We start from the raw sequence: 24,937 nt of genomic DNA, 5'->3' as shown, positions 1-24,937 counted from the left end.
ACCTCCTTGCGTTCTCTAACACCCGCTGCCTTACACCTCACAAAACATCTTCCCAGTTGATCGTGTAAGTGATTTCAGTGGCTGTGACTCCCAGGCAAAGTAATAAGCATCAAATTAACACAAGTATAAAAAACAATTGAGACCAGCACATTTTTAAGCTTAAAAATATAAACTTTTACCTCAGTTGTGATGCTACTGGCAGCTGTATTCCAATTTTCCAGCAAAACGGTGTAAGCTGGTTAGCAAAGCAGAAATGAACTGCAACTTCACCAACAGATTTCAGAAAGCAGTCATTCAAGCTGAAGCATGTACAGCTAAAGAGAGCCCAGGTTTCTAAATTCCAAGCCAACTGAACTTGAACATTTCAAGTCCACTATCATAGTTTAGAACCAGAACAAACCATGTCCAAACTACATGTTCAAATTTTTATAAAAATTAAGGTTTAACATTTATTTTACATCTAGCTTTCCACATCCATGTGGGGACAAGGAATCAGAATGTACATAACTATAAGCAGTGCAAAAGTGGTGCCAGTGAGAAGTCACAGATGCACAATAAAGTGATAGTACAAGACTAGAGAAAATGAAGCTATGGATGTTAAGAATGGAGACCAAAAAGATTAAACAAGGAAAAATATGAAGGAAGAAGGGAGGAGAGAGTCAGATGTTTAATAATGCCCTTGTTGCTGAAAGATAAACTAATGGCACAAGACAATGCTTCTTGTAGAACAAAAATCCAATAGCAATGAGTCTTTATTCACGTTTAGTCACCTGACATGAAGAAAGTGTCTGTTGCATTAAAATAGTCATCAATGTAAATGGCAGCATGGCTGAACAAGTCCTTTTCAATGGTAACGAACATCCCACATAGTAAAGTCACTTCAACACAGCCTCATGACAATTCCCACATCAAAACAGTACTTTATTTTATAATTTTTTTGCCTCATCATTACCCCCACATTAAGATCTCTCAGTTGTCAAGTGTACAAGGTGAAGAAAAAGGTTCTCAGTCAGCAAACACGGGTGCATCAGGAAGTATCTCCACAATACACCGCTTCAGATCTGCTGGGTCCCAAGTCCATCCTTGAACGCTGGGCTCCCAGCACCAAGTGCAGCCCCCTACTATGGCTACACGACTATGTTAGCTTATTAATTCTGCATCCACCAGGCCGAGCAATGTGCCAACCTGCAACAGACTGAGCATTAGAACTGAAAATGGCAGAAGAGTCACTCTATTGAACTTTACATCATTATTTGATGTTAAACAACGAGGCAAATGCCAACAGTATATACAAAAACCAGCTTTGCTTTTACAAAAGATTTTGTTTCCCATATTGATTAATCCAGGCAGCTAACTCATTGGTTTATGCAACTTTATTGAAGAAAATAAATCAATTACTAGTAGAGCTATTAGTTGATCACTCATCCATTGACAACTTGCATCATTTATTCAGTGCTATATTAAACAGTGTTTTGGAAGACAGATTAACTAATAGCTCCAAGCCTCCTAACAAAATTTAAATGAATTACAAAAATGTTCTTAAACCCTATTCTGGAATACAAGGGATGTTTGACTTCCAATTTCCATTCTCTGTAAAACAAGAACTGGTCATTCCTTTATTGACATGCATAAGATACATCACATTTTCTGTTCTGCTGATGCTATAGATTCAGTACCAATTCTCCAGACACATCAGTTATGAGCAAAAGTATATAATAAAACCTCAGTTCTCTAACACTGGAAGGTTTGGAACAAGATGGATGTTGCTACAGCAATATTACTTCTTTGATGGGAGAAAACTGAACATCCATCTCCCCTCCCCCCTTCAGGTGGTATCTTCAGTATCTGTTAGAGCAGTGAGGAATGTTTGTTTTTATCTCATAACCAAGTTAGAATGAAGACATTGGCCACATAATACACATGCTCCATTAAAAAAAATTCTGAATCTTGGGCAATTGTTCTTGTGTAACTACTTTACAGATTCTAAAAGCAGTTATTGTCCAAAGCTGGAAGAACTAAAGTCTTCTCAGATGAGCATGTGCATGAATGGAAGGAGGTAAACAAAAAAATAAAAAAGATGAGGTCTGATAGGGGAGCAGCCGGATAAGAAAATCAAAAAAGGAACAGTAATTTAAAGTTTATTCCAGCTATAATGCAGGTTATTCTGACTTTAAGGTAGCATCACATGGCATACTTCTGAGTCCATTCCCGAGATATTCTGTTGTACCTGCAAACAAAACCAGGAACTTAATTAACATCAGCATGAAAATGACAATTTCCTACACAGTTTATGACTAAATATGATTTTATTCCCATCTCTCTATTCTCTTTACACTGTTGAGAAGTCTCTTTCTGTACCAAGACATACTTGAACTCAAAAAATGGAACAATTCCTTCCCTATACCAATTAGGATAGACATTCTCTAGTTTTTAGGAAAAGCCTTTAAGTCAAGACAAGCAAATCTGCTACAAGTCCGTTATGAAAAAAATTACTGAAAGAGAAGAAACACCGAGTTTCTGGGATGGAATAAACAAGGCGAGTATTTAATTTGAATATTGTTCTTAGGTTAAGATTACAGTATATATCCCATGCCATAAATAACGAGTATTTGGTTAATAATGTCACTGGATATAAAATGTCAAATTTCCAATTTTAAAGAAAAACAACACTAAGCATTTAATTGCACTGAATATTCTTTTCACGCAAATATACTGATCAAAATTTTAAGACTATTTAAAGTACACTACCTCCACAGGAACTGAGCTGACAATTAGTTAACACTTAACTCCATGCTTGTCAGTAAGAAGTTAATACTTAACTATACAAGCAGAATATCATTCCCATACATTTCCAAGTTTATATATGGAAGACAGACACTGCTGATTAAAGATAATTGAAATCTGGATTGTCTGAATTCACTCATGTCTATATATGAGGTCTCACTACAGGGCGTCACTTGAACCAAATTCTGACAAAATATGGGTAAAATACTTACCAGAACAAATTGACAACATGGCTCAGAACTCAGTAATTACTCCATACTAACTTTTTTTTTTTTGACCATGCAAGAGTAGTATCTGTGAGAAATAGTGACTAGCCAATACATTACACACTAACCACAGATCAAGCTGTTAAAATTTCCACGTTCAGTAACTGGTGCATCCATTATCTGTTAGTTAATCCAGTGCCTTAGAGCATGCAGCACTCAAGTGCTGACAGATTTCCATTTTGTTAAATGCACCATAATTTGCAAATATTCTTACCCTACAGCATAGCGTATTTCTCTGTCCACTCTCTTGCTAACCTATTGTACCTAATTGGACAAATATATTTAGCATTAATATATACAAAACTCCCAAAATCTCCTTAATATAATTCTATCTGTGCAAAATGTTAAAGGAAAGGATACCTAAGGAAAATAAAGTTGTTGCAACACAGATGGGGAAAAAATTCTGCTGCCCATTTTCAATGGAAGAACCAAAATTTAAGGCCAAGCTGCTGCCAAATGAAGGCATCAAAACAACAAAAACCTGTTCAAAAAGCATTATTAAGATCTAACTAGATTTATGCATGGTAAGAAATAAAAAAAGCTATATATATATATGTATATATATACACATACACACTGTAAAATACTTCCATGCATGTGAGAAAAGATAAGTCTCTTTCACCCATAAACTTCAAAGATGCCAAGCTCCTTTGTTTTAAAATTATGCACTACTCACTTCTTTGACACACAAGTTTTCTCCATCTCAGATCTTCACAAAAGGCTCACTGAACACAACTGCTGTCTGACAATGAACTCTTACAGTCTGTTAAAATACCAGTCTCGCACCATTCTCTACTTACTTGTCTCTGTCTGTTTTATAGATACGTGCAATCTCTGGCACTAGTGGGTCATCTGGATTTGGATCACATAACAGTGAACAAATGGATAAGAGAACTGTAAAAAAAAAAGCAATCTCAATAGTGAAAGAGGAACAGCAATCTCAGAAACAATGGTGCACAGATCTTTACATAAGCACAATGTCGTCACAGGACAGAATCTAGAAAGTATTTTCCCGATAAACAGCCAATATAAATTCAAAGCTCAATCTTAAGTAAAAAGCCCAGACTAACTTAAAGGTTTGTAAGAACTATTTGCTTCCTATTTCCCAATACTTACAGCTGTCAGTACATACACGAGAACAGCACTGTTGTCCCCTGCACTATGATGTAACATAGCAGCCAACACAAAAGCACATTATGTACTCTGATGAACAGCATATCCATTTGGTTCTTATCACTAGAAGTAGAAAATCCTCAAATTTAAGATTTTAGTTTTTACATCAGACTGAATTCTTTATTTGTTGTACATAAGGCAAGAATATTCGGGTCTGGACTGATAAAACTACACAAATGTAAAAATCTCAGTGACACTGTTGTGGGCAACTAGGAGGACTTAATCTTTTACACTCACAGGAGCTTTAGGAGAAAATGTGAAGTTTTAAAATGTAGGGAATCCACATTCAAATAAACTGACTGTTTGGACAGACAGGAAGTACAAATTCTATAGACAAAAGGGCATTTTGAGGGATCTTTTGAAGCCACAGTGACCAGTGGCTTTGAGGCAAAACAATTAGATCATCATGAAAATATTTGAGAATTATCTGTTATTTACTGTAGTAAAATGAGCAAAGCCACAAATCTTCTCTTGCAACACAACATCAATTTATCATGAAATAGGATCAGTAAACTTAGTGCATTAAGTAATGCAATGCAATGCCAGTGCACCGTGGTAGAAAGCTGTATGTATCAATAACAGATTTATTCATCTACCACAGATATGCTAATAGAACTATGCATGTAACTCTAGACAGGATGAAAAAATTATGCAAATTTCAGTATTAAAAACTGACTTGAAGTTAATCTTTCATTTAATATGCATGTGTGTCTACATGGGCAGCTCCAAACAAGCAGTTTCTTAGCCTGAGCTTGAACACCCCAACACAGGCCTAATTCAATCCAAATACCAGCAAATTGCTCTGGGCCCAAGCCGGTAAACTCTGCTAGGAATACTGAAGCAAGTAAATGGCCAGACAAGGCCTTAAACAGCCAGATATGAGGAAGTGTTAGGAAAAAAAAAAATCCATTAAAAATGCAGTATCATCAAACTGGCAAAACAGAGGCTTGAATGAGGAAGGTAAGTTAAGGGAAAATCAAAGAGATAGGTAAGAACTTAACACAATCAAAGCTAAAAGCACAGTATTCAGCACAAGATGGAAAAATTTCTCCTTCACAAAAGTTACCTTTAGAAATAGTTAAAGCAGGAGACCACTGTGATCTTAGAATATCAAGACAAATGCTGCCATTACTGTTAATATTTGGATGATAGATTCTTGTTGTAAATGCAACCTGCAATAAAAAACAAAGAAACCAAGAGTGCGTTTGGGTCTATGACAATAACTGCACCCGTTTTGCTCAGTCAAGCTATCAGTCAATTCCATTTACTCTAAAAGAAAAGGATTAAGCAGTTAAACTGCATCACATTCAGGGAAATGCATCCCAGCCACAAGCTCCGAGTCTCCCACTACCAGGCATTATTTCCAATAGAGAGAGGGCAAGTATGAGTGTTTTAATCTCAGCTGCATTTGATGAAGACACACAACAGCAGTGCCTAAACCACAGTAACACTGCTGTCACAGAGCTAAGGCACTCCCAACACTGCAGGGCTTCCAAGGGTACGCCTTCCTATTGACTGAAAATTAGAAGATGAAGCTAGTGGCTGATAAAGCTACCAAAAAAGAACATATTTTGCAATTACTGCCAAACTCTTAACAAATAACCTCTTCACTTGATTTTAGGCACTCAGCAAGTAAATCCCTACCCACAGTGTCACATTCCTACAGACCAATCCAAACAGCTACACAAATACTTGACAGTCCCCTTGGCAAGAATTCTATTGTAGCTACGCAAAGCTAACAAAGTTTTCCTATCAATTCAGAAAACCAGAAATGAACCCAAATATTTTAAGACATTTGGAATTCACACACATGGATTTGCTCATAAAGAATATGCTAACACACCCAATTCCTGTGGTAGTCAGAATGAGATCCACACATCTAATAGATGGTAGGAATGCCTGAAAAGAAGTGAGAATTGACAATACCACAATACAGAGGCTGGCAATTTCTGTCCTGTACTCAGTTCCTTAAAAAGCACTAATTTCACAAATGACATGGCAATACTTACCTTAGGTGGTTTGAATGGGTAGTCTGTGGGAAAGTGAATTGTCAAGAAGAATACACCACCCTGATATGGACTGTCGTTCTGTCAAAGCAAACAAATAATTGTCCTATTACCATCTTTAGGACTAAATATCACTGAAGATCTTGTTTTTAAAAAATGGAGAGGAAATTTGTTTAAACCAAAATGTTTAACCCACCAATGCAAGTGAGACAAAATTCAATTCTTACTTCCTAAGCTAAGTAGTACAGAACATATACATGTCATGTTCCATGTGAACCTCTCCAAGCTAATGCATCATAAAACTCAGCAGCTCTGACAATCCACTCAGGACTACAGGGCAGAAGCATTCAAATGCTTCAAAAATAGCTCCAAGAAGTAATGTTAACAGAGTGGGGAACCCATCAGATTCGAAAACCTCCAGTTCTGTGTTTGGAGCTTATTTGTAGTGACCACCCAAGTTCAGAGTACCTGTGGACTCCCATTCTCTCCTAAATTCTGTCCTTAGCTTCAGCCCTGCAGAAAACCTGTGAGTACACAGCTACATCCCTGTTCCTTGGGAAAAAACCCAAAAAGACCCCAACAAAAAAATCTCACCCATCCTACCAGCACAACCAAACAGACAAAAGAATAATCATAATTCAAGTGAAATTTTCCTCATTAGAAATTCACTGTAATCTACTATGAGAGAGTATTTCACATTTCCCTGCTCCAAGGAAAGAATTACTGGGGTAATTCATTCAGGTGTCAACTATAAGCAGTAAAGCAACATGTGGAAGTAAAAAAAGATGATAGTAAGAAAAAGAAAAAACTGGAGTGACTGAATAGGGATTGTATAAGTTAGTAGTTTCAAGAAGAAAGAAGCAAAAGGTTTTTAACTCAAAATTACAACTAAATTTCTGAAATAGAGCTAACCATTTCATTGTTTAACCTGATGAATACTTTGCTGGTAATTCTGGGCTCAGGGCTAAGGAAACTGAATTTGAGGCATACACCGTACACTTCTGCATAAATAGAATTCTCATCTTAATTGCAAAAATATTTCACCAATGTAAAGAAATAATACATAGTTATTTATAAAACATATATATAAACATATATAAATATATATAAATAAATATATAAACACATATATAAACATATATATAAATAAATATATAAACATATATAAAACTATGTATTATTACTTAAATACCAGAGAATGAAAATCTGCACCACAAGACAGGGAACTCAAATCCTCAACATGTAGATTATAGCCTACCCTGTCTCTGATGATATCTAGTGATCAATACATAACCTCTTGTATTTGGTCAACAGATACTATATGAGGCCTTAAGGAGCCAAAAAATACCAACCCTTTCACTGGACATATTCTGGGGATACATTTTATCAATTACAGAAACTCCTCTTTAAAACATGTTAAACCAAAGCACACTCACACACCTATCCTATCAGTAGGAAAATCACAATATCCTAGTGCAGAGGTGAAAACCAGATGAGTGGTTCTACAACCTGTGTCTGTTATTAAAGGCAGAATCACAGCAGCACTAGAACTACTAACACCACACTGAGACACTTCTGTCAGGACACTGCCCAATCTGGAAACACGAATGCAGACCTTCTGACACCACGAAAACCACATGGGGAAAAAAGGAGCTGTACATTATTAAACCACAAGGGAAAACTAAAAATAATAATCTCAATTTAAATTCAACCAGTGCTTAATACCTTGTGACCATGCAGACACCAGCCACACAGAATCATCATATTCAGTGTAGTGCACAACACTCCTCGCCATTTAAGTATGAATATAGCTATTGAACAATTCTATCTTTTTGAGGTACCTAGTTCCAATCAATGATGAGCAGGTACTTTGGGATTAAGAGAAATGTTTCAGTCCAGTGAACCTCTAATAGCCACCTCCTAATGACACACTTATAGCTATATATAAAGCCAGGGTAATTCAGCATCACTGATATTTAATGCCTACTTTAGCCTCACCAAAGGCTTGTCTTCACAAGTTACAAGGCTTTGTCTTTTAAATACAGGTAACCAGAAAACTCCAGATGTGAACTGCTTCCAGGTTGTTTTCAACAAAAGCAAACATTTGACTTCCTTGATGAGGAAAAAGTCCCATTCAGGTTTCAGATGCTTACTGGACATTCAACACTGACTTTTTTCCTCCAATCAGAACTCAAAACCTCACATTTCAATGATTATTCCCTCTTATATTCTTTCAAATATTCAAGATCTCAGCATTACACCACACCAAATATGGATTCCCTCCTAAGATCCACACAAAAACATCCCAACTAATTCCTGACAGCAGAACCAGATCCTAGTACAAAGTTCATGCTAGATTAAAACTTCAGAAAAAGTTAAATGCAAAAAAAAATTTCTAGATATTTAGTAATAATACCTAGCATTGCTCTAGAGATTATTTCAGCTGAAATACACGTCGTAAAAACACTGCAACAACAAAATAATTGGTGGGTTCTTTCCCCTCCCTGATTTTCCTTTACTGTAATGAAGACCTCTAGAACTTAAGTTGGATAAGAGGAGCTAACAAAAGTAAATCAAAAACCCCAGAGTTTTCTCCTCAGTAGGAACTACTCATTCAATATTACATCACAAGAATCAGAATACTTACAGGTCCCATAATTGTGGCTTGCCAATGAAACACTACAAAAGAAAAACTCCGCATTATTATCTAGGCATGATATGCTTTGAGTCAGCAGAACAAAACATAAAACTTAAAAGTCACTTACTGTCATCTCCAACGGGACCTGCTGAACACTGTGCTGGAGGATCACGGGCTAAGTCACTAAGTTCCTTTAAGAAAACAAAAACAAACAAAAATAATTTCACTTCATGTCTAGCAAACCCTTTTCCATACACAAAAACAGAAGAATGTGCAAGTATAAAAAATATTTATAACAGACAAAGGAGCACCAAAACCACCTATGACTACAATGACTATGCCTTTCCAAATACATGTATGTCACTACTGTGAAAACACTCCTGCTGAAGGAAGAAGCAGAACACAAAGCCTTAAGCTGGCAAAGTGTAATCACTTTTTGATTGAGATTTACAAGGACTCAAGTCTAGAGAAGCCTGAAGTGGAAGTAGAGAAACATGTTGATGAGTCTTCATGAAACAGGAAGCACTCTGTATGTAACATCTGACGTTAGAACTAAGAACAGCAAGAAAAAGCCCCACAGAAACTTGGTTTCACTTTACCCACTACCTGCATTAGGGATGTACTTTGCAAAGATCAAAACAGACAGGAAAATTCAAGAGGCTCTAATCAGGCAAAATATCTGTATTTTTATTTTAAACTTTAGATTTAAGACAATTATGCCTTTAAAATTAAAAATTACTGAACTGCAGAAACAGTTCTCTCCCACTACTACTACAGAGGAATGGAAACAGACATTTCAGATGGAGGATTCCTTGTGCTGTAACAATATTGCTGAGGAAACAAAGAAGCTCTCCGTTAAATTGTTTAATGCATTTGTTTGGACAGTGTCTTAAAATTAAATTTACACTTTCAGTTAGAACATGTAACAACCACCTTCTTTATCCTCTGCTTTCCCTTGACTCTAAAAAGGGCTTCAAGAGCTTCTGTAGATGTATCTGCACTTGTCAACGTATCTAGAAGTCTTGATAAAAGGCAAAATATTCAGCCCCTCTTTCATACATTAACAGTTTCACACAAGCTGGTTTTTTTCCTTGGAAGTCTATACAAGCCATTCAACCAAGAAATCTGTCAGACATTTAAGAAAGCCAGGCATACCTATTATGCTGGAAACATACGCATATTTGGACCAGACAGCTAACTCTTGCCTGGAAAGATCCTAATGGACATCCTTTAAGTTTCACAAATTCTGCACTCCATAAAAATTTACTAAGTATAAGCCAACACAAAATGAGGACAAAAAACCCCAACTTATGTTTCTTGTAACATAGAACACCTTGTTCTTTGGTAAGATGATAGCTCCTGGAAACACAGAAAGAGTAAAACCACTTCAACATGTGCAAGTCCATACATTAAAAAAACCCCCAGTCACAACGAACCAACCAAACATCCCCCACCAAACAACAAAATCACATCGCCCAAAGCCCACAACAATCCCCTTCCCTCCACACACCAAGAAAATTTAGTTCCAGGTTTCCCCTCCCAACACGTGTTATTCTGATGAATTTCCCAGTTAATAATATTTCCATTTTGCACTGGCATCACACTGTTTTACAAAATGAAACCATATCAGTTTTGATAAGCAATGGCACAATGAAGTTAATAATAGTACAGCTCACTTCACTGCTGCTGTTTGTAGAAGTGTGGGAAACAGCTCTTTCCAGATCATCACGGTACATGCATTTAGAATGCATTTTGCTACACTCTCCAAATATTACAGGGGGCCTGATGACAGACTTCTTTCTGCCACTTAATATCACTTCTTAGGTCTATATGTTGTTCTTTATCCTCCAGAAAAATCTGCTAACTTAGATTTATGTTATCCATGTAAAGGCAAATAATAAATGTAGAAGAAGCTTCTGATAAACAGGGTTTTATTTTTTAATTTTCAGGGCATTTTTTTTCTGTTAACAAAACTTGCTGTATTTGTTAAATCAGGCTTATTTCTCATCAGAATGTATTTTCCAGTTCTAAGAATGATCAATCATTTCCAAAATCTGAGAGGAAAAAAGATATCATGTCCTTTGAAGTAAGCTGTAGCAACAGAATAAGCAGAAAGACACAAATGTTATTATTTTAATGCAGTTGTAGAGTTATTACTGGATTTAAAAGTAGAAGTACATTTAGATCCTCGAGGCTTTTTTAAAACTCTCACAGGGACTAAGAACTATGAAGACGCTTCATGCCATTTATGAAAATTATAAAATTAAGTAGCATGAAGACAAGGATGAGAAAAGATTAGCATAAAGTGGACTGTCAGAGATATGTGCATTAGACTAGAGAGTTCTTCAAAAGGTACAACTATCTTCAGAGAAACAAGAATTCAGTACTCAAGATAAAAACAGGTACTTTACCACAGCAGGAAAATTAGTAATTCAACATCAATAATTCAACCAGAAAAAGTTATTGCAGATGTAAGACACAAATTAAATTTAGTAAGTTCCAGTGATACATTTGTGCAAAAACCCTATGGTAATACTAAAAAAAAAAAAAAATTAAAAGCTGAAACAAATGAGTTTCAATATTCCAGGCTCCAATAATTTCAAAATTTATGTCTATACTCCTTTTAACTACATGAACTGCTCAAGATAACAAGGTAGCAGTGACCTTCATTAACAAAAGGACTTAAGTTTTGTCTGGTCTAAAACACCTCAGTAAAAAAACCCACCCTAATTGTGCTAATCAAATCAGTTCAATATAGAGATAATTCTGGGGAAAAATGATATACCAGTTGGCATTTCACCCACAGAGCAAGTAATTCACCCACTAAATTTGGGGGAAAAAAGCTGAGGTGGCACACACTCTTGTATTTGCTTCTCTGGGGTACTATGGTCAAAGAAGTCTGTAGTAAAGCTTTTTGCTTCAGCAGAGTGCGAAGGGCTGTGGAAGAACTCGGGCAAACATGAAGCAAAGCTTGGTTCACACTAACACCAGATCTACTTTATCTCTCTGTTGAGTGACACTTCACATCTACATAAAAAGGGGAGGCTTTTTACAACAAGGGAGTGGAAAGTTCTTAGTAACTTTAAAAAGCACCTCCTTCTGAAAGCTCCAACTCTACTGAACACAACAGGCAAACTGGAATAACTGGAAACCAAACAAGCAGAGGCACGTGGGCTGTGAGATCTGGAGTACACTGAAGTGTTGAAGCGTTTTGTTCAAGGAAAGGAAGGGGCTTTTTTTTTAAAAAAAGCTTCCCACTCAGCAATATAAATACAAACCTACTTTCTTTCTCAGCTTAGCAATCAAGAGTAACAATTCTATGACAAATAAATATTGAATCTAATATTTTTACATATAAGAGCTTTCTGCTTCTCCTTTCTACCATACCTACTTCCCCAACTTTACTTCCTTTTGTTAACATGGCTTCAGTAGTGCTTTCCCTTTCTCAAGAGGTATTAAGCTACATCCCAAATTTTCTTTAAAATCCTCAAAATAGAACCCACATTTTCCTGGAATCGGTTGTTACAGTTTTTCACTTTAGAGGTGGCTTTAAAGAAAAACCAATCCAAAACTCCAAAGCAGCAAATGGGAAAGACTACATAGAAACAATAACCCAAATTTGGTGAGGAGTGTCACGCCATGCACCTATCGGAAAGGATTAGTCTTGAATTACAACCGTGACCAGCAGTCTCTGTCACTGCCAGAGGTTTCCGGTGCAGCTCCAGCATGTCACTGCTTCTGTGTCCCAGTTTCCAAATATAAAGTGTGATAGTTCCTACCTCTCCACAAGGATCATTAGTCACTCAGCATTTTACAGACTAGAACACTGTTAAATGAGTAAGCACCAATGCTACTGTTAGAGGACAACAGCAATGTAACACAGACAAGGAGCAATACGTGTACAATTCTGCAACAGTTTTGGAAAACAGGGATCAATAGAAATAAAACAGCAGTACCCATCACTGCAACAGACAGATCTGCTCTAACATAAATTCAGCAGGTTGTTCTCTGCCAGTTTCACATTAGGTTGCTAGCAAGAATCAGTTTCATTGGTGAAACAGCCCCATTTTTTATCTCTTCCATTCTCTTTCACTTACATTTATCAGAAAGCTAACAAAAAAACACAAACCAGTATTTTCAAGAAAAAAATGCTTATAAAAAAGCTAACTAACCTGCTTATTTTGCAGAAATATAATCACAACTAACATAGAAAATATGGCTTAAGCTTCAAGTGAGGATTCAGAACTCTGACATGGGAGAGCGAATGCAGGACTATGATCCTATAATAAAACCAGAAGTATCTTTCTTTTCTTGACAGAAAAGCTGCTAAAAAAATCCCTCAAACAACTCCCCTCTACCAGCTATTTAAAAGATTACAGAAGCCATTTAAAGAATTAAGAAACTTTAAAGACAGACAAAGGGTATCTCAACCAAATATGCATGAACAAGAAAACGGAAGTTTTCAGGTCCCAGAAAATTCTGTAAGAGATGATAGCCTGGAGCCTACCAAGCTGCCTTCTTGCAAGGTACCAAATAATGCAGCATCTGCACCAGTTTCTTCCCATTTGTCAGATTCCATACTCCCTGTGGCACCACTACATTTTTTTTAGTTAAAGCTGGAAATAGCCAGGCCTTCCTTTTAATGATAGTAACAGCTGACTTAAACACAGTGACAGAAGATCACGCCAACCAGAATGACTGAAGATTGTCCTCCATAGGCCTTAATTCACAGTTACACTTAATATTGGTTCACAACACAGGTATTTGTTAAAATCACACATTGCAGCTTCCTGGTTTGTACTCAAGAAAGCATAGGAGTTAATTTAGAGGGGTTTGCCTTAAATTTCCAGAAAATAACTTGGAGGACGTGAAAGGTGATACGCAGTTATATCAGAAGTTAAGAAAAAATAAATCAACAAACCACAACACAAAAACCCCAAACAACAACGCACGATGGGCACACACGCACAAAAAACCCCACCCCCCAACCCAAAGAAACCAAATCCAACCAAAAAAGGACAAAGAGAAAAACGAACACTTTGGCCAATCAAAAACTCAACATTCATTAACTTGACTGCTTGTCTAATGATGTGTCAAACAGGATATTTCAAACTCCAGGCAGCCAAAAATTCATCACTCACTAGTCTTACTCATTAGCTCACAGCTGAAAACAGCTTTAAAAAAGAAGGAAGGATTGGAAGCAGCTATAAAGGGAGGGGAAGAGCATTTAAGCCTGTTTGAAGATTAGGAAGTGTCAAGCAGCAAAGAACTACTGCTTCATCGCACACACCTGCATTTGAAACATTCGTTTCAGCATGGAAATTAATTACACCTGGAAGTAGAAAATAACAGTTTTTAAGGATACTGAATGTGGATTTTCTAAGCTGAGTAAGAAAGGAATGGCATAACAGACATCACAAAACAAACGTAACCAGCAGAAAATTATCTGTTTCAAACAAGCTGGCCTTTTGGAGAAAAATAAATAGATAAAAGCAATGTGCAATGGCAGCACAAGATACAGAAAGACATAGGTTCCTCTTGATTAAAAAAGGACAGAGAAAACACATGAAAAGCAGTCAGAAAAAACAGCAAGGACAATGAGCACAGAAACATTTTTAAGAAACCCAAAACCCAACTAGCAATGTAATAGCTGTAATTCTCCCTATTTTGGTTATTCTGCTTCTATTTTTCATGGTTGTCCCTTCAGTCCTTAGTACTGGATTTTTCAGCCTACATCTCACATATTGTTTGTACAGTGTCTAGCAGTAATACCCTCGTGATATAAGAAAAGACAAACATTGAAATATTCATGTTTTAAGCCTCACACTCAAGGAAGGAAATGCCAGACTGCTGTGCCACTGTAATTAAATCACTTGGCGTACTTGGACTGTGATATAAACTACTCAGATGACTACCTACTATCTCTTCAAAGAACCTACCTTCCAGTACACAAGCCCTTTGTGAATGAGAGTATTGTCTACAGGTGTTCTCATCTGTTCTGGAATCTGGAAGGTGTACAATGCAGGTAATGGTTTTTGGGAAATTTCAGAGTTACTGCAACTAAAATGGCTCTCTATTTATTCCAATGTTTTGCAGAGTAGTTGGACAGATGCAAATAGAAAAGAAATGCAGTTACAGACTTTGCTGTCCTGGTCACTCCCTCAAGGCTTTCAGAACAAACTTTAAAAAAAGGTGGCAACTACACACCTGTAGCTGTGCCTTGAACCCAAAAGTACAGTTTGTTTCCCCTAAAGTAACCAAAACCACAGAAGCTGTCTTACTCAAGATGAAGAAAATCTGATTGCTTAACACACAAATTCTGAGGTATTATAACAATTACCATACCCTGAAAACAGCAAAGCTTATTAAAACACTCCTGTGCTCAGTCAAAAATGAGGACTGTACCTATTGCCTAAAGTACACTGAAGGAGCAAGTGTGAAGTGAAGCACTGATTAACTATTGAGTGATTCAGTGACAGCTGGGTATTTTAATTCTGCCATTTCCAAGCTTTTGAATATCAGACACTGAAACTTAGCATGGCTTTTCCCTTCAGAGTTAGTTTTATTCCTGCAAGAACCACAGTAATCTTTGGCTCTGTAACCCAGGACTACAATGCAGCCCTCAAAGAAGAGGGTAACAGGTATAAACAAAGGCCACACAAGAAACACCAAGATGCACCTTGCTAAATGAAACAGAATGACTGGGAAACGAAGGGACAGGTGAAACTCAGTACAGACAAATGTGAACTGATGCAGGTGGAAAGAAGTTTATACTCAAAGTAAGGCACTCTGTCCTGATGGCTACCTCTCAGAAATGTGATTTGGGCATTGTGCTAGACATATTCACACCAATGCTGGCTTAATATTCCTTAGATGCTGGAGTTTGGCAGCATTATGCAAGAGCCATCCAACATGCTGCCTTGTTGAGGGCACAGGAACTTAGAGCAGCATTTGACACATAACCAGCAGCGGCATCTGTACACTCTGTGCTCCATGTGACAGAAGGGTCCCAGAGTTTGCCAGAACTACACAAACAACAACTTTGGAGACCGGCAGTGTGCAGGACAAGTTTTTGTAGAAATGACAAGTGGCCTCACAGGGCACAACATCAGTGAGTCTGTACTTTCTGAAAAGCTACAACAATTATCGATGTTCTAAAAAAAATGAGGACGGTATAACAGTTATCAAATTAGTATTCTAACAAGTAATACCATGTCTGTAATCAGCATGGTGAATTCACCGTTTAGTGGTAGCTTGATATATTATTCTGAAATTTATTAATTAACCTAGCAAACTCTGAAAATCAGCTCTCCTTTTAAAAAACTGTTTTGACTTTCACCAATCCATATTTTGTATGAATAGCAAGATACATGTGAAAGTTATTACAATATACCATCGGGGTGTAGTCTGTGGACACAACTATGTGGGGTTGACTATACTGCCTTAGCTTCTCTGTACAATTACCTTATCATATATCATATTATGCTATTTCTGAAACCACCCTTCACAATCATTCTAAGGGCCTGTCTAGAGGATCAGGTACAGTTACACACAAAATCAACTCACATCAAGACTAAACCAACCACTACCAAAACAAAACACAAAACTATCTGGAGTACAACTCTCTTACAGTTGAGTTCCACCTCAGCTACCTGGAGAATAGTAATGTACAGAAGGATCTTAAAAAATAAATGAGGGAAGTTTTTTAAAAAAATAAGCTTTAGAGCATCTCTATGAGCAGACTGCATCCTGAAGTACAGGAATAGAAGGGGGTCTTGCTCATGTGGCAAACTAATTCAGGAGAGCCTCCTATATTATTCAAGGCAAGAAAAATTAAAACTAAGGCTAAAAGGAAAAGAACTTTGCATTTATCTGATTTAAGAGATTTTCTGGCATTACTACTCAAATAGGCCAACAAAGGTTGAGAAGTACTGCCTTTGAGCAGTGCACTTATTTATATTTATTAGACACTTAGAAGAGCTCACAGAGGTGATGAACACCTGGCCAACCTAACTCCAGGTTACAGAGAAAGCTCACTATAAAGTTAACTGAACATTTAATACAATCTTCTTGCCTTCCCCACCTGAAAGACCTAAAACACTTCAGCATCTGCACTCAGTTCAGCTGGCAGCTCTGGTGTCCAGATGCCTGTGGAAAGGTTTAAATGTTGGTCACCTTTATCTACTGGGCTGCAACATTTGCAAAGCAGTCCACAATCCTCTCATCTTGCTTTCTTAAGACCATAATAAAAACCTATCACAATTACAGTGGAAAAAAACTGCAGGAGATCTTGAAGATATCTAGTGTATCACACGTCTCAAAGGGATGATGTTCAGAACAAAGGCTTCCTTTACACAAAAAATTTAATACTGAAGTTTACTGTTGGTAAAAATCCCCCCTATCTATTTAGCTTTCAGTCCTGAATCCTGCAATGCTCTATCTTCCAGTATTAAACCTTGTCTACACCCCAGTGTTTTACTAAGAGTTGCTAAAGGCATAAACACCAATTTAAACTTGTGAATGTAATTTTAACTTTTTTTTTTGCAAAGCTTCCCCAACACAACTACCAAATTTAATCTGAGCCCTATAGAAGACCAGTGAAGACAAACTGGTTTCATTGGTTTTTTTTAATCTCCTGCATTTTTCATTTAGAGTTTAAGATATTAAATTTGTATTCCAAAGTTTACAGAACTTTGTCAAGCATGTGCAACTCTACACAATTTAAGACTTTAAGACCAACTTGGCAAAAAGCAGGTAGTGCATTTAAAAATGCACTACTGACTGCAGTTATATATATACACTTATTCACAGCGCTGCCTTCAGAATTTTTTTCTGCATATTCTACTGTCAGGTTACTACATCAAATCAATCACAGGAAAGACTGCTTGTAATTCAGCCCTTCCAATATAAGCTATAGCATCTTAGCCTAAAACCATAAACAGAACTCAGCTCATTCTGAGAGATCAGACCTAAGGCTGAAGTGCAGACCATAAGTTCCCATCTGCCAGCTGTGATGCACACAGCAGGGACCTACACAAGAGCACAGGGCAGACACGTAAAGTGGCAAAACTTCCATATTTGCAACAGAAAGACTTATCCAGGATGGTGTATCAATGCCCTAATCCGAATGACACAAAAGATCAACCCTTTCCCACTCCACCTTACCAGATGTTACTTGACATCTCAGAGAAGGTTAAGAACCTCCATCCTCTCTCTTTGTCCAACAGTTCAACCCAATGGATGCAGAGAACACATCCACGGGTAGGGAGGGCATAACACCAGGCTGGAACTGGGCTCCACAAGGAATAGAGAGATGCCTTGGGCAAGAGGCAGTTCACTGCTCAGTACCCAACAGCTGCTGCTTACAGCTGTTTCCATCCTTCTCCACTCCCTTACCCATTATTTGTGAGCTCAGAGAAAAGCCTCAGAACTGATTACAGACTGGGCAGGAAGTCAAAGGGAGCTCATTCTGTAGAGTTCCACATCAGGCCTTCTGTAGAAGAAACCTACACTAGGAATAACAGCAAAAGCACACTTATTTTCAAAACTAGATCTCTAAAAGCTGGAATGATCATAAAGATCATAAGAGCTGGCCACCCTTTTTACTCTGTATACATTATCCCACCTAAATCCTTGATATACTGGAGGATTCTTTTTAAAGTATGCAAGAAGAACCCATCTAATGGAATATTGATCTCTGAAGTTCTGTAAATCACTTAAGTGAGATAACAATCCCCATTCTCTTCCCACTCCAATGCACACATTTAAAGTTCTATGCTGACTGGGAACTTGTTTCACAAGCACTGTGTTCAATTAACAAGACAAAACTTTAAGTTATCACAGTCCAAACTTTCTAGCTAAGGAAGCATCGGTTTTCCTCTGTCATAAAAAATGACCAGTTCTTAAAACACATCCAACACTTTATTAATAAATGCTGGCCTTCAATACAGAGTACCAACCTACCCAACTAAGAAACATTATTTCCATTTTAATGGTATTAATTTCATAGTAGAACTGTCACTTCTTTTTGGATAAGCTAAATCTTAAACAGAATTTAAGTGATGACAGCTTTCATCTAATGCTAAATATTTTATTCTGACTTTAAAAAAACCTTTATGTTCTTCAATACTAGGGCCTCCCAAACTCCATTACTGCAGTATCATGATTTAAAAACCAACCACTGCCTTCTGGCTCAATGTGACCTTCTTACAACTGAGTGGGATAGTTGCACTGAATTACCCACTCAAGGCAGGGCATAGTCTAGCCCTGGATATTCACAATAGTTAAGTGAAATTACAGTAAAAAAGGTAATTCAATACATAGAGAGAGCATTTACAAAGGTTTAAAGCATTTCAACTAAGCTTACATCAACTGAATTTCATTAGCTAGCTAATCTTAACTTTCTGAGCCCCTAAAGACACAAATCCAGACTTCTTTCTACACATTCATTCAAAGCATGAGATCAGTCACGTAACTTCAACTTTTGAGAAAGCTCAGTAAACAAAATCCAAGACTGCCTGCAAAAGTGTTGTGGGCTTCATCCAGAGAAGAAAACTTAATTCCAACCAGTTTTATTATAGATTGTTTTTTAAAATTCAAACCAAGTTCAAAAGAAAGAAGTAGCAGTTTAAAAATAAAGTAATAAGCAGGCTTTCCAACTCTGACTTTGGTTAAAGTAATGCAGCTTTCCATGCAGTCCTCACTGATGCACATTACACCTCATCTATGAAAAATGCTGTATTTCCAGGGTTAGCAGCATTTTTTACTATGAGCATCTGGAGAAGGGGGGTTAAAGTTGCAATTAATTATACATCTAGGAACAGTGCTGGAGGCTATAGCCTGGGGAAAATAGTTAATTCAGTCTCCACTCCACCAGTGTCAATGGAAGCCTTCTATCTGTACTTAAATAGCAATAAATGGTTTTGCCACCTTCAGCCTTTAGCTTCCAGGATGCCAACTCCACTTAAGATTTTCTAATAAATTATTCCAATATAATGATGCTGGCTTGTGCTATGCTTAATCAAATGGCCATAAAACACAGCAGGCACCAGCTTTCTTAAGGATTAACAGACGAGACATTTCATGCATACATCTCCTGTATTAATTCTATTTTTAGCCTATCAAGATCACTTAGGCCACTTACATTACCTCTCTTTAAGGGATGCGTACAGCAGTGATAAAATGGATGTGCAGCAATGATGAAACATTTCCAAGTTTTCCAAATTTTATGCATTCCTGATTCCCTACTCCTGCATAAATGCTTCCCTGCTACTGGATCATCATCATTTGAAGCGGAAGCTCCAGCATGCTGCAGCAATTACAGGATGTGTTTTTAGCAGGCACCATTGACACTTCAGACCAAGACAATGTGCCACAGCATGCACCAAGCATTTAGATACATGCTCATAAATCAGAGGAAGAGGGGTAAAAAGGGAAAAAATTTCATCCTCAGGAAAAAAACCACTCAATTTTATAGGAAAAGAACTTGCTTGTAATCATAAAACAACTGCAAAGCAAGCCGGATCAAGGACAGAGTTTTGCCAAATGAACACAAGCTGCCCCCAGAGCAGATGGCACTGATGCCACGACAAACTCCAGCATAACAATAATCTTTCTGGGATTGGCTGTGTACCTGACAACTACTTCAGTTTGGGGAGTGCTTTATACAGAGTGTTCCAGAAGCAGACAACCCAACACATAAATACACATTCACTTTCATTTTCAAATCAGAAGTAGAATTTGCCAGTTATGTCTTAAGAGTGATTGCATTCTGAATGGGTAACAGACTTCAAATTAAAGATACACACACACTAACAGAGTCTCAAAGTCTCAATAGTTTACTCAATAGAATTAAGAATGTTATTTTGCTTGATACATCAAGTCCACAAAGAGGGACTCAACCAAACAGACTCAAAATATCTTCACTGGTACATTCAGGATGTCATCTACTGCAGGAGACAATGAATTCTAGTCCTCACGAGTAATAACACAAACTAAACCAGCTATGGTGATTACAATGTTCTGAGGTCCTGGTTTCTCTTTAGCCTGTTCTCATCTACTGCCAAAGACATACTACAAGGAAGCAGAGAGTTCCAAGGTCTGATCTGTGATCTTACAATTGGAAGACATGGAATCCCAGCTTATCAGTGACAATGCCGTTCTCTCTGGGCTTTACTGGTTGACAGGATTAAAATTACAGTCACAACCATTCTGTTACAGAACTGGCCCTGCTGCTTTTTTATGTCACCATCAGCCCCTGTAAACATTTGTACTGAAAACCAGTAAATAAATCAATGTGCAAAGAATGGTTTCAATTCAAAAATAAAGTTGACCTTCCAGGCTTGCAAATACAAAAATCACAACCAGAAACTCCATTAGAATTTTGAAGTGTGTCTTGTAGTGTGGTGTGATTAAACTGATAAAAAAAAACCAAACACACACACAAAAAAAGGCAAAAATAAAAAACCCTAACTCAACGATCTTCCCAATCCTGAACTCTTACAAGAGTAAAGGAAGAACCTTCCTACTACACAGTGCAATAGAGCATAAGGACCAGTACATGACAAGACTGTACACAACAGGCCAAGACGCTGAAGTCAGAGATGACTTGCTGGTTCAAGAGTCACGCTGAATCGCTTCCAGGTTCTGACCACCAGATTACTACATAAGTGGGGGTTTGTCTTGGTTCACATTTGACAATAAATTCTTACCTGCAGCGCCTGAACGTGTTTCATAAGCATGAGCTGATGACAAAGCATACCAGGGAGTATCCTAGCTGTGTTTCAACTCAAGTGATATCATCCACTAATACAGGGAACAAGTTTTGATGGGAGATTCAAAAGGAATTGTTTTGAAATTCTTGCCAGAGCACAGCCATAATTCAAAGACAATCCCTTCAGCTAGCTACCCAGAATGGATTTAAAATTTTCAAGGATAACAGTACTATCCATTCACTAAAAACATTATAAAAACGCTTTTTTTGTCTAAAATATGACCACAGGCATTAGGTGAAATTAAAGCGAGACTAACAGGCGGCATAAAGTTTACACACTGTCTACAAAAGGTGTTTTGTGGACTGAAATTCAACGATTTCAGGACACACTGACGTTCTGCCATCTTGGCAGGCTATGAGATGACCAAGAAACTCCTCTGAGCTCTTGAAACACGTAAATGCTCCACGTAGCTCGCGTAAGAAGGAGCACAGACCAACAGCGACTTCCCGGTTACGCCGCTGCGCTCCACATCGCGTTTTGCCATTACATCCCAGCAATTCTCAAACCTGCCGAGAAAACCTAAGCCTGCTTAGGGGCAACTTCACGCCAGGAGCCTTCTCACCCTTGGAGCGGTTTTATAAAAAACAACCACCGCCACAAAAAAAAAAAAAAAAAAACAAAAAACAAAAACGGAATAAAAGAAGAAAAAAGAAAAATTAAAAAAAAAAAAAAAGAAAGAAAACCAAAAGAAAACCAAGGCAACAAACTTTCATCACCTCGGCATTTTTTCCGAGTTAGCCGCCGCGAAGTTGCTCCACCCGGCTCCGATTGTGCAACGGGGGGGAGGCGGCGGCGCGCAGCGCGCTCCCGCCGGGCGCGGGGGGAAGCTATTCCCGGACGGTCGATGGACTCCCGGGTGTCCGGAGGGCCCCGGGGCGGCGGAGAGGAGCGACTGCGGGGCGAGGGCAGCGCCGCGGTGGCTGCTCCGTGCGTCCGCGCCGCGTTATTGCGGAACGCGAGGGATCCCGGAAAGCGCCCGGGCCAGGCGGACCCGCCGCCATCTTACAATGCGGGAGAGAAGTTGCACAGCCGAGGGGAGAACCCGGCCGAGGGGCTCAGCTGCTGCCCCGGGCAGCTCCTCCATCGCGCCGAAGCCCCTCGCACACACCGGCCGGCACCATCAGGGCCGCCTTCGGCGGAAGGGCAGCGGCAACGACCCCGGGCTGCGCTGACATCCGAGCGGCCCCGGGAGCTGCCTCTCTCCGAATCCCCGGCCCCCGCCCTCAGGAAGGGGCCGGGGCCGAGCTCAGGCCCGGAGAGAGCGGCCTCGCAGCCCCAGCCGGGCCGCTGCCCCGCCGGAAGGAGCCGCCGCTCCCCCCCCGCCCGTCTCCTCCAGGGGCGAGGGGGGGAGGAAGGCGATGGGGGAAGGGGAAGAAAAAACACCAAAAATATAACAATAAAAAGAAGGGCGAAGCGGTGAAGGGGGAGGGGGGGACGGCGGAGGAGGAGGAGCCGCGGTGCTCACTCACCTTGTTGATGCGTTTCAGCGCCATTGTGTGTGTGCGAGTGCCGGGCCCGTCTACGCGCCGCGGTGACTCCGCGCTCCGCTCAGGGGGCCGGGAGGGAGGAGGAGGAGAAGGAGGAGGAGGAGGAGGAGAACGGGGAGGAAGGCGGAGAGGGGGGAGGGGGCAGCTGCTCTTCTCCTTCCTCCGGAAACAGCCGGGGGGGCGCCCGACCGGCCGGCCGCCCGAAGTCCTGCCTGCCTGCGGGCAGCGGGGCCGTGAGGCTGCCGGGGGAGCGCTCCGCCCGCCGCCGCCCGTCACGGCCGGGAGAGGGTGCGAAGTGCCGGGAGAGCCGAGAGGCGTCGCCCGCTCAGGGAAGAGCGAGAGAGGAAGGGCGAGAGAGCCCCGCGCTGCCGCCGCTGGCCAGGCCCGGACGCCGCGGGAGGGAGGGAGGCGGGGCCGGGCCCGGCACGCCGCCGCCAACGGCTCCGGGGGCGGGGCTGGGGGCGGGGCCAAGGGCGAACGGGCGGGGCAGGGGAAGGAAGGTTCTGGGGCTGGCCGCGGGCGCCGCCGGCTCGGGACCGCTGTGCGGCTCTTCCTGCCCGCGGCTGCTGGGGGTCGCGGCGGCTCCGGAGCTCGGCGCTCCCCGGGGCTCGGCGGCGGGCGCGCACCGCTGACGGCGGGTCCCGCCCCGCCCGCCTCCCCGCGAAATGGCGGCAGCGGCCGGATCTAGGCCCGCTCGCTGACGCGGCGGCGCGGTGTTCCTCCGCGCGTCAGCTGTCTGTCAGCGCCGCGGAGGGGTCACCGCCAGCCCCGCGCCCGAGGGCATGGAGCGGGGCTCGGCCGGCCCGGCGCCTGGGGAGAAGCCGCGCTCCTGCGGGCATGGCTCTCCCGGGAGAGCCTGGACACGGAGCAAGGCGGGAGCCCCAGAGCGATGGGGTTTGCAGCGTTCGCCTTGGTGCGAATGACGAAGCTAAAGCGCTGCTCTTGCCCAGGAAGAGCGCGGGCCTGGTCTGAGGGTAGCGGGCCTGGGCCCTTCCTTTTCGTTGCTTGTCGGCACACACGGGGATACCAAACCAAGTGTCTCAGTATAGGGGAAAAAACATCTCCAAAGGGAAGATACGGTGACGTGGACTGTCAGGACAAGGGCCAGATGCATCAAAGGGAGTCATATAATCATCAAAATAGGAAGTGGCCTTTAAAATCATAAACTCCAACTATCATGGGGCATTGCCCCTAAACCGTATCACCCACTGCCAGTTATAGACACCTCTTAAGCATCTCCAGGAATGGTGGCTCTACCACCTTCCTGGGCAACCTATTCCAATGCTTGACCACCTAAACATTGAAAAAAATTATCTAATTTGAAACTACCCTGTCTCACCTTAATGCAATTTTGTCTAGTCCCCTCACAGCAGGGAGTCTAGAAGAGACTGACCCCCCCCACCTCAGGACAACCTTTTAGGTAGTTCTAGAGCATGAGGAATAATTATTTTATTTACAGTGATACCATCTATGGCATTTCCAGCTCCTTGTTGGGTTTTTATTTTGTGCAGCATGGGCCAACAGATCACTCTCAGCCACGTGTTTTTTTTCTCACAGTAATAAATTGTGCAGGTTTATACATAGTTCTCTACAAGGGGAAGGACTCCTCCATTTCTGTGAACAAGAAGAGAAAGATTGCCTGACTGCCCTTCTGCTGTAATGATGGGATGTGTTAGAGTGACAAACATGGCATTTGCTGTCCAGGGGGGATGTCCACATAACTGCCCTGCACTCAGTTTGTGTTTGTTATAGTGCGTAGTGTTAGTTGTCTTGCTGTCTAGGATACTAATTATTATTGGTCTGCAGAAGG

At 40.3% G+C, this 24,937-nt stretch overlaps 1 protein-coding gene across 1 annotated transcript; it reads right to left on the bottom strand.

Annotated features, from left to right (window-relative positions):
* Positions 1–717: 717 nt before the first annotated feature.
* Positions 718–23,776, bottom strand: UBE2D3 (ubiquitin conjugating enzyme E2 D3). The gene is made up of 7 exons (XM_038136308.1): positions 23,110–23,776; positions 8,995–9,058; positions 8,877–8,908; positions 6,233–6,310; positions 5,290–5,395; positions 3,851–3,944; positions 718–2,227 (listed from the first exon to the last, which is right to left on the bottom strand). The coding sequence occupies exons 1-7, from the start codon at positions 23,131–23,133 to the stop codon at positions 2,182–2,184; spliced, it is 444 nt and encodes a 147-aa protein (XP_037992236.1). The 5' UTR covers positions 23,134–23,776; the 3' UTR covers positions 718–2,181.
* Between the last annotated feature and the right edge of the window lie 1,161 nt (positions 23,777–24,937).

Source organism: Motacilla alba, chromosome 4 (assembly GCF_015832195.1).
Source record: "Motacilla alba alba isolate MOTALB_02 chromosome 4, Motacilla_alba_V1.0_pri, whole genome shotgun sequence".
NCBI lineage: Eukaryota > Metazoa > Chordata > Aves > Passeriformes > Motacillidae > Motacilla > Motacilla alba.
This window is presented reverse-complemented; position numbering and strand designations above follow the sequence as displayed.

Coding starts and splice junctions, on each gene's coding strand:
- UBE2D3 (XM_038136308.1), bottom strand. CDS start 23,133: ATGGCGCTGAAACGCATCAACAAG. Junction 9,059..23,109: donor CGCTGAAACGCATCAACAAG/GTGAGTGAGCAC, acceptor GTTTTCTTAAAG/GAACTTAGTGACTTAGCCCG. Junction 6,311..8,876: donor AAGCCACAATTATGGGACCT/GTAAGTATTCTG, acceptor TTGCTTTGACAG/AACGACAGTCCATATCAGGG.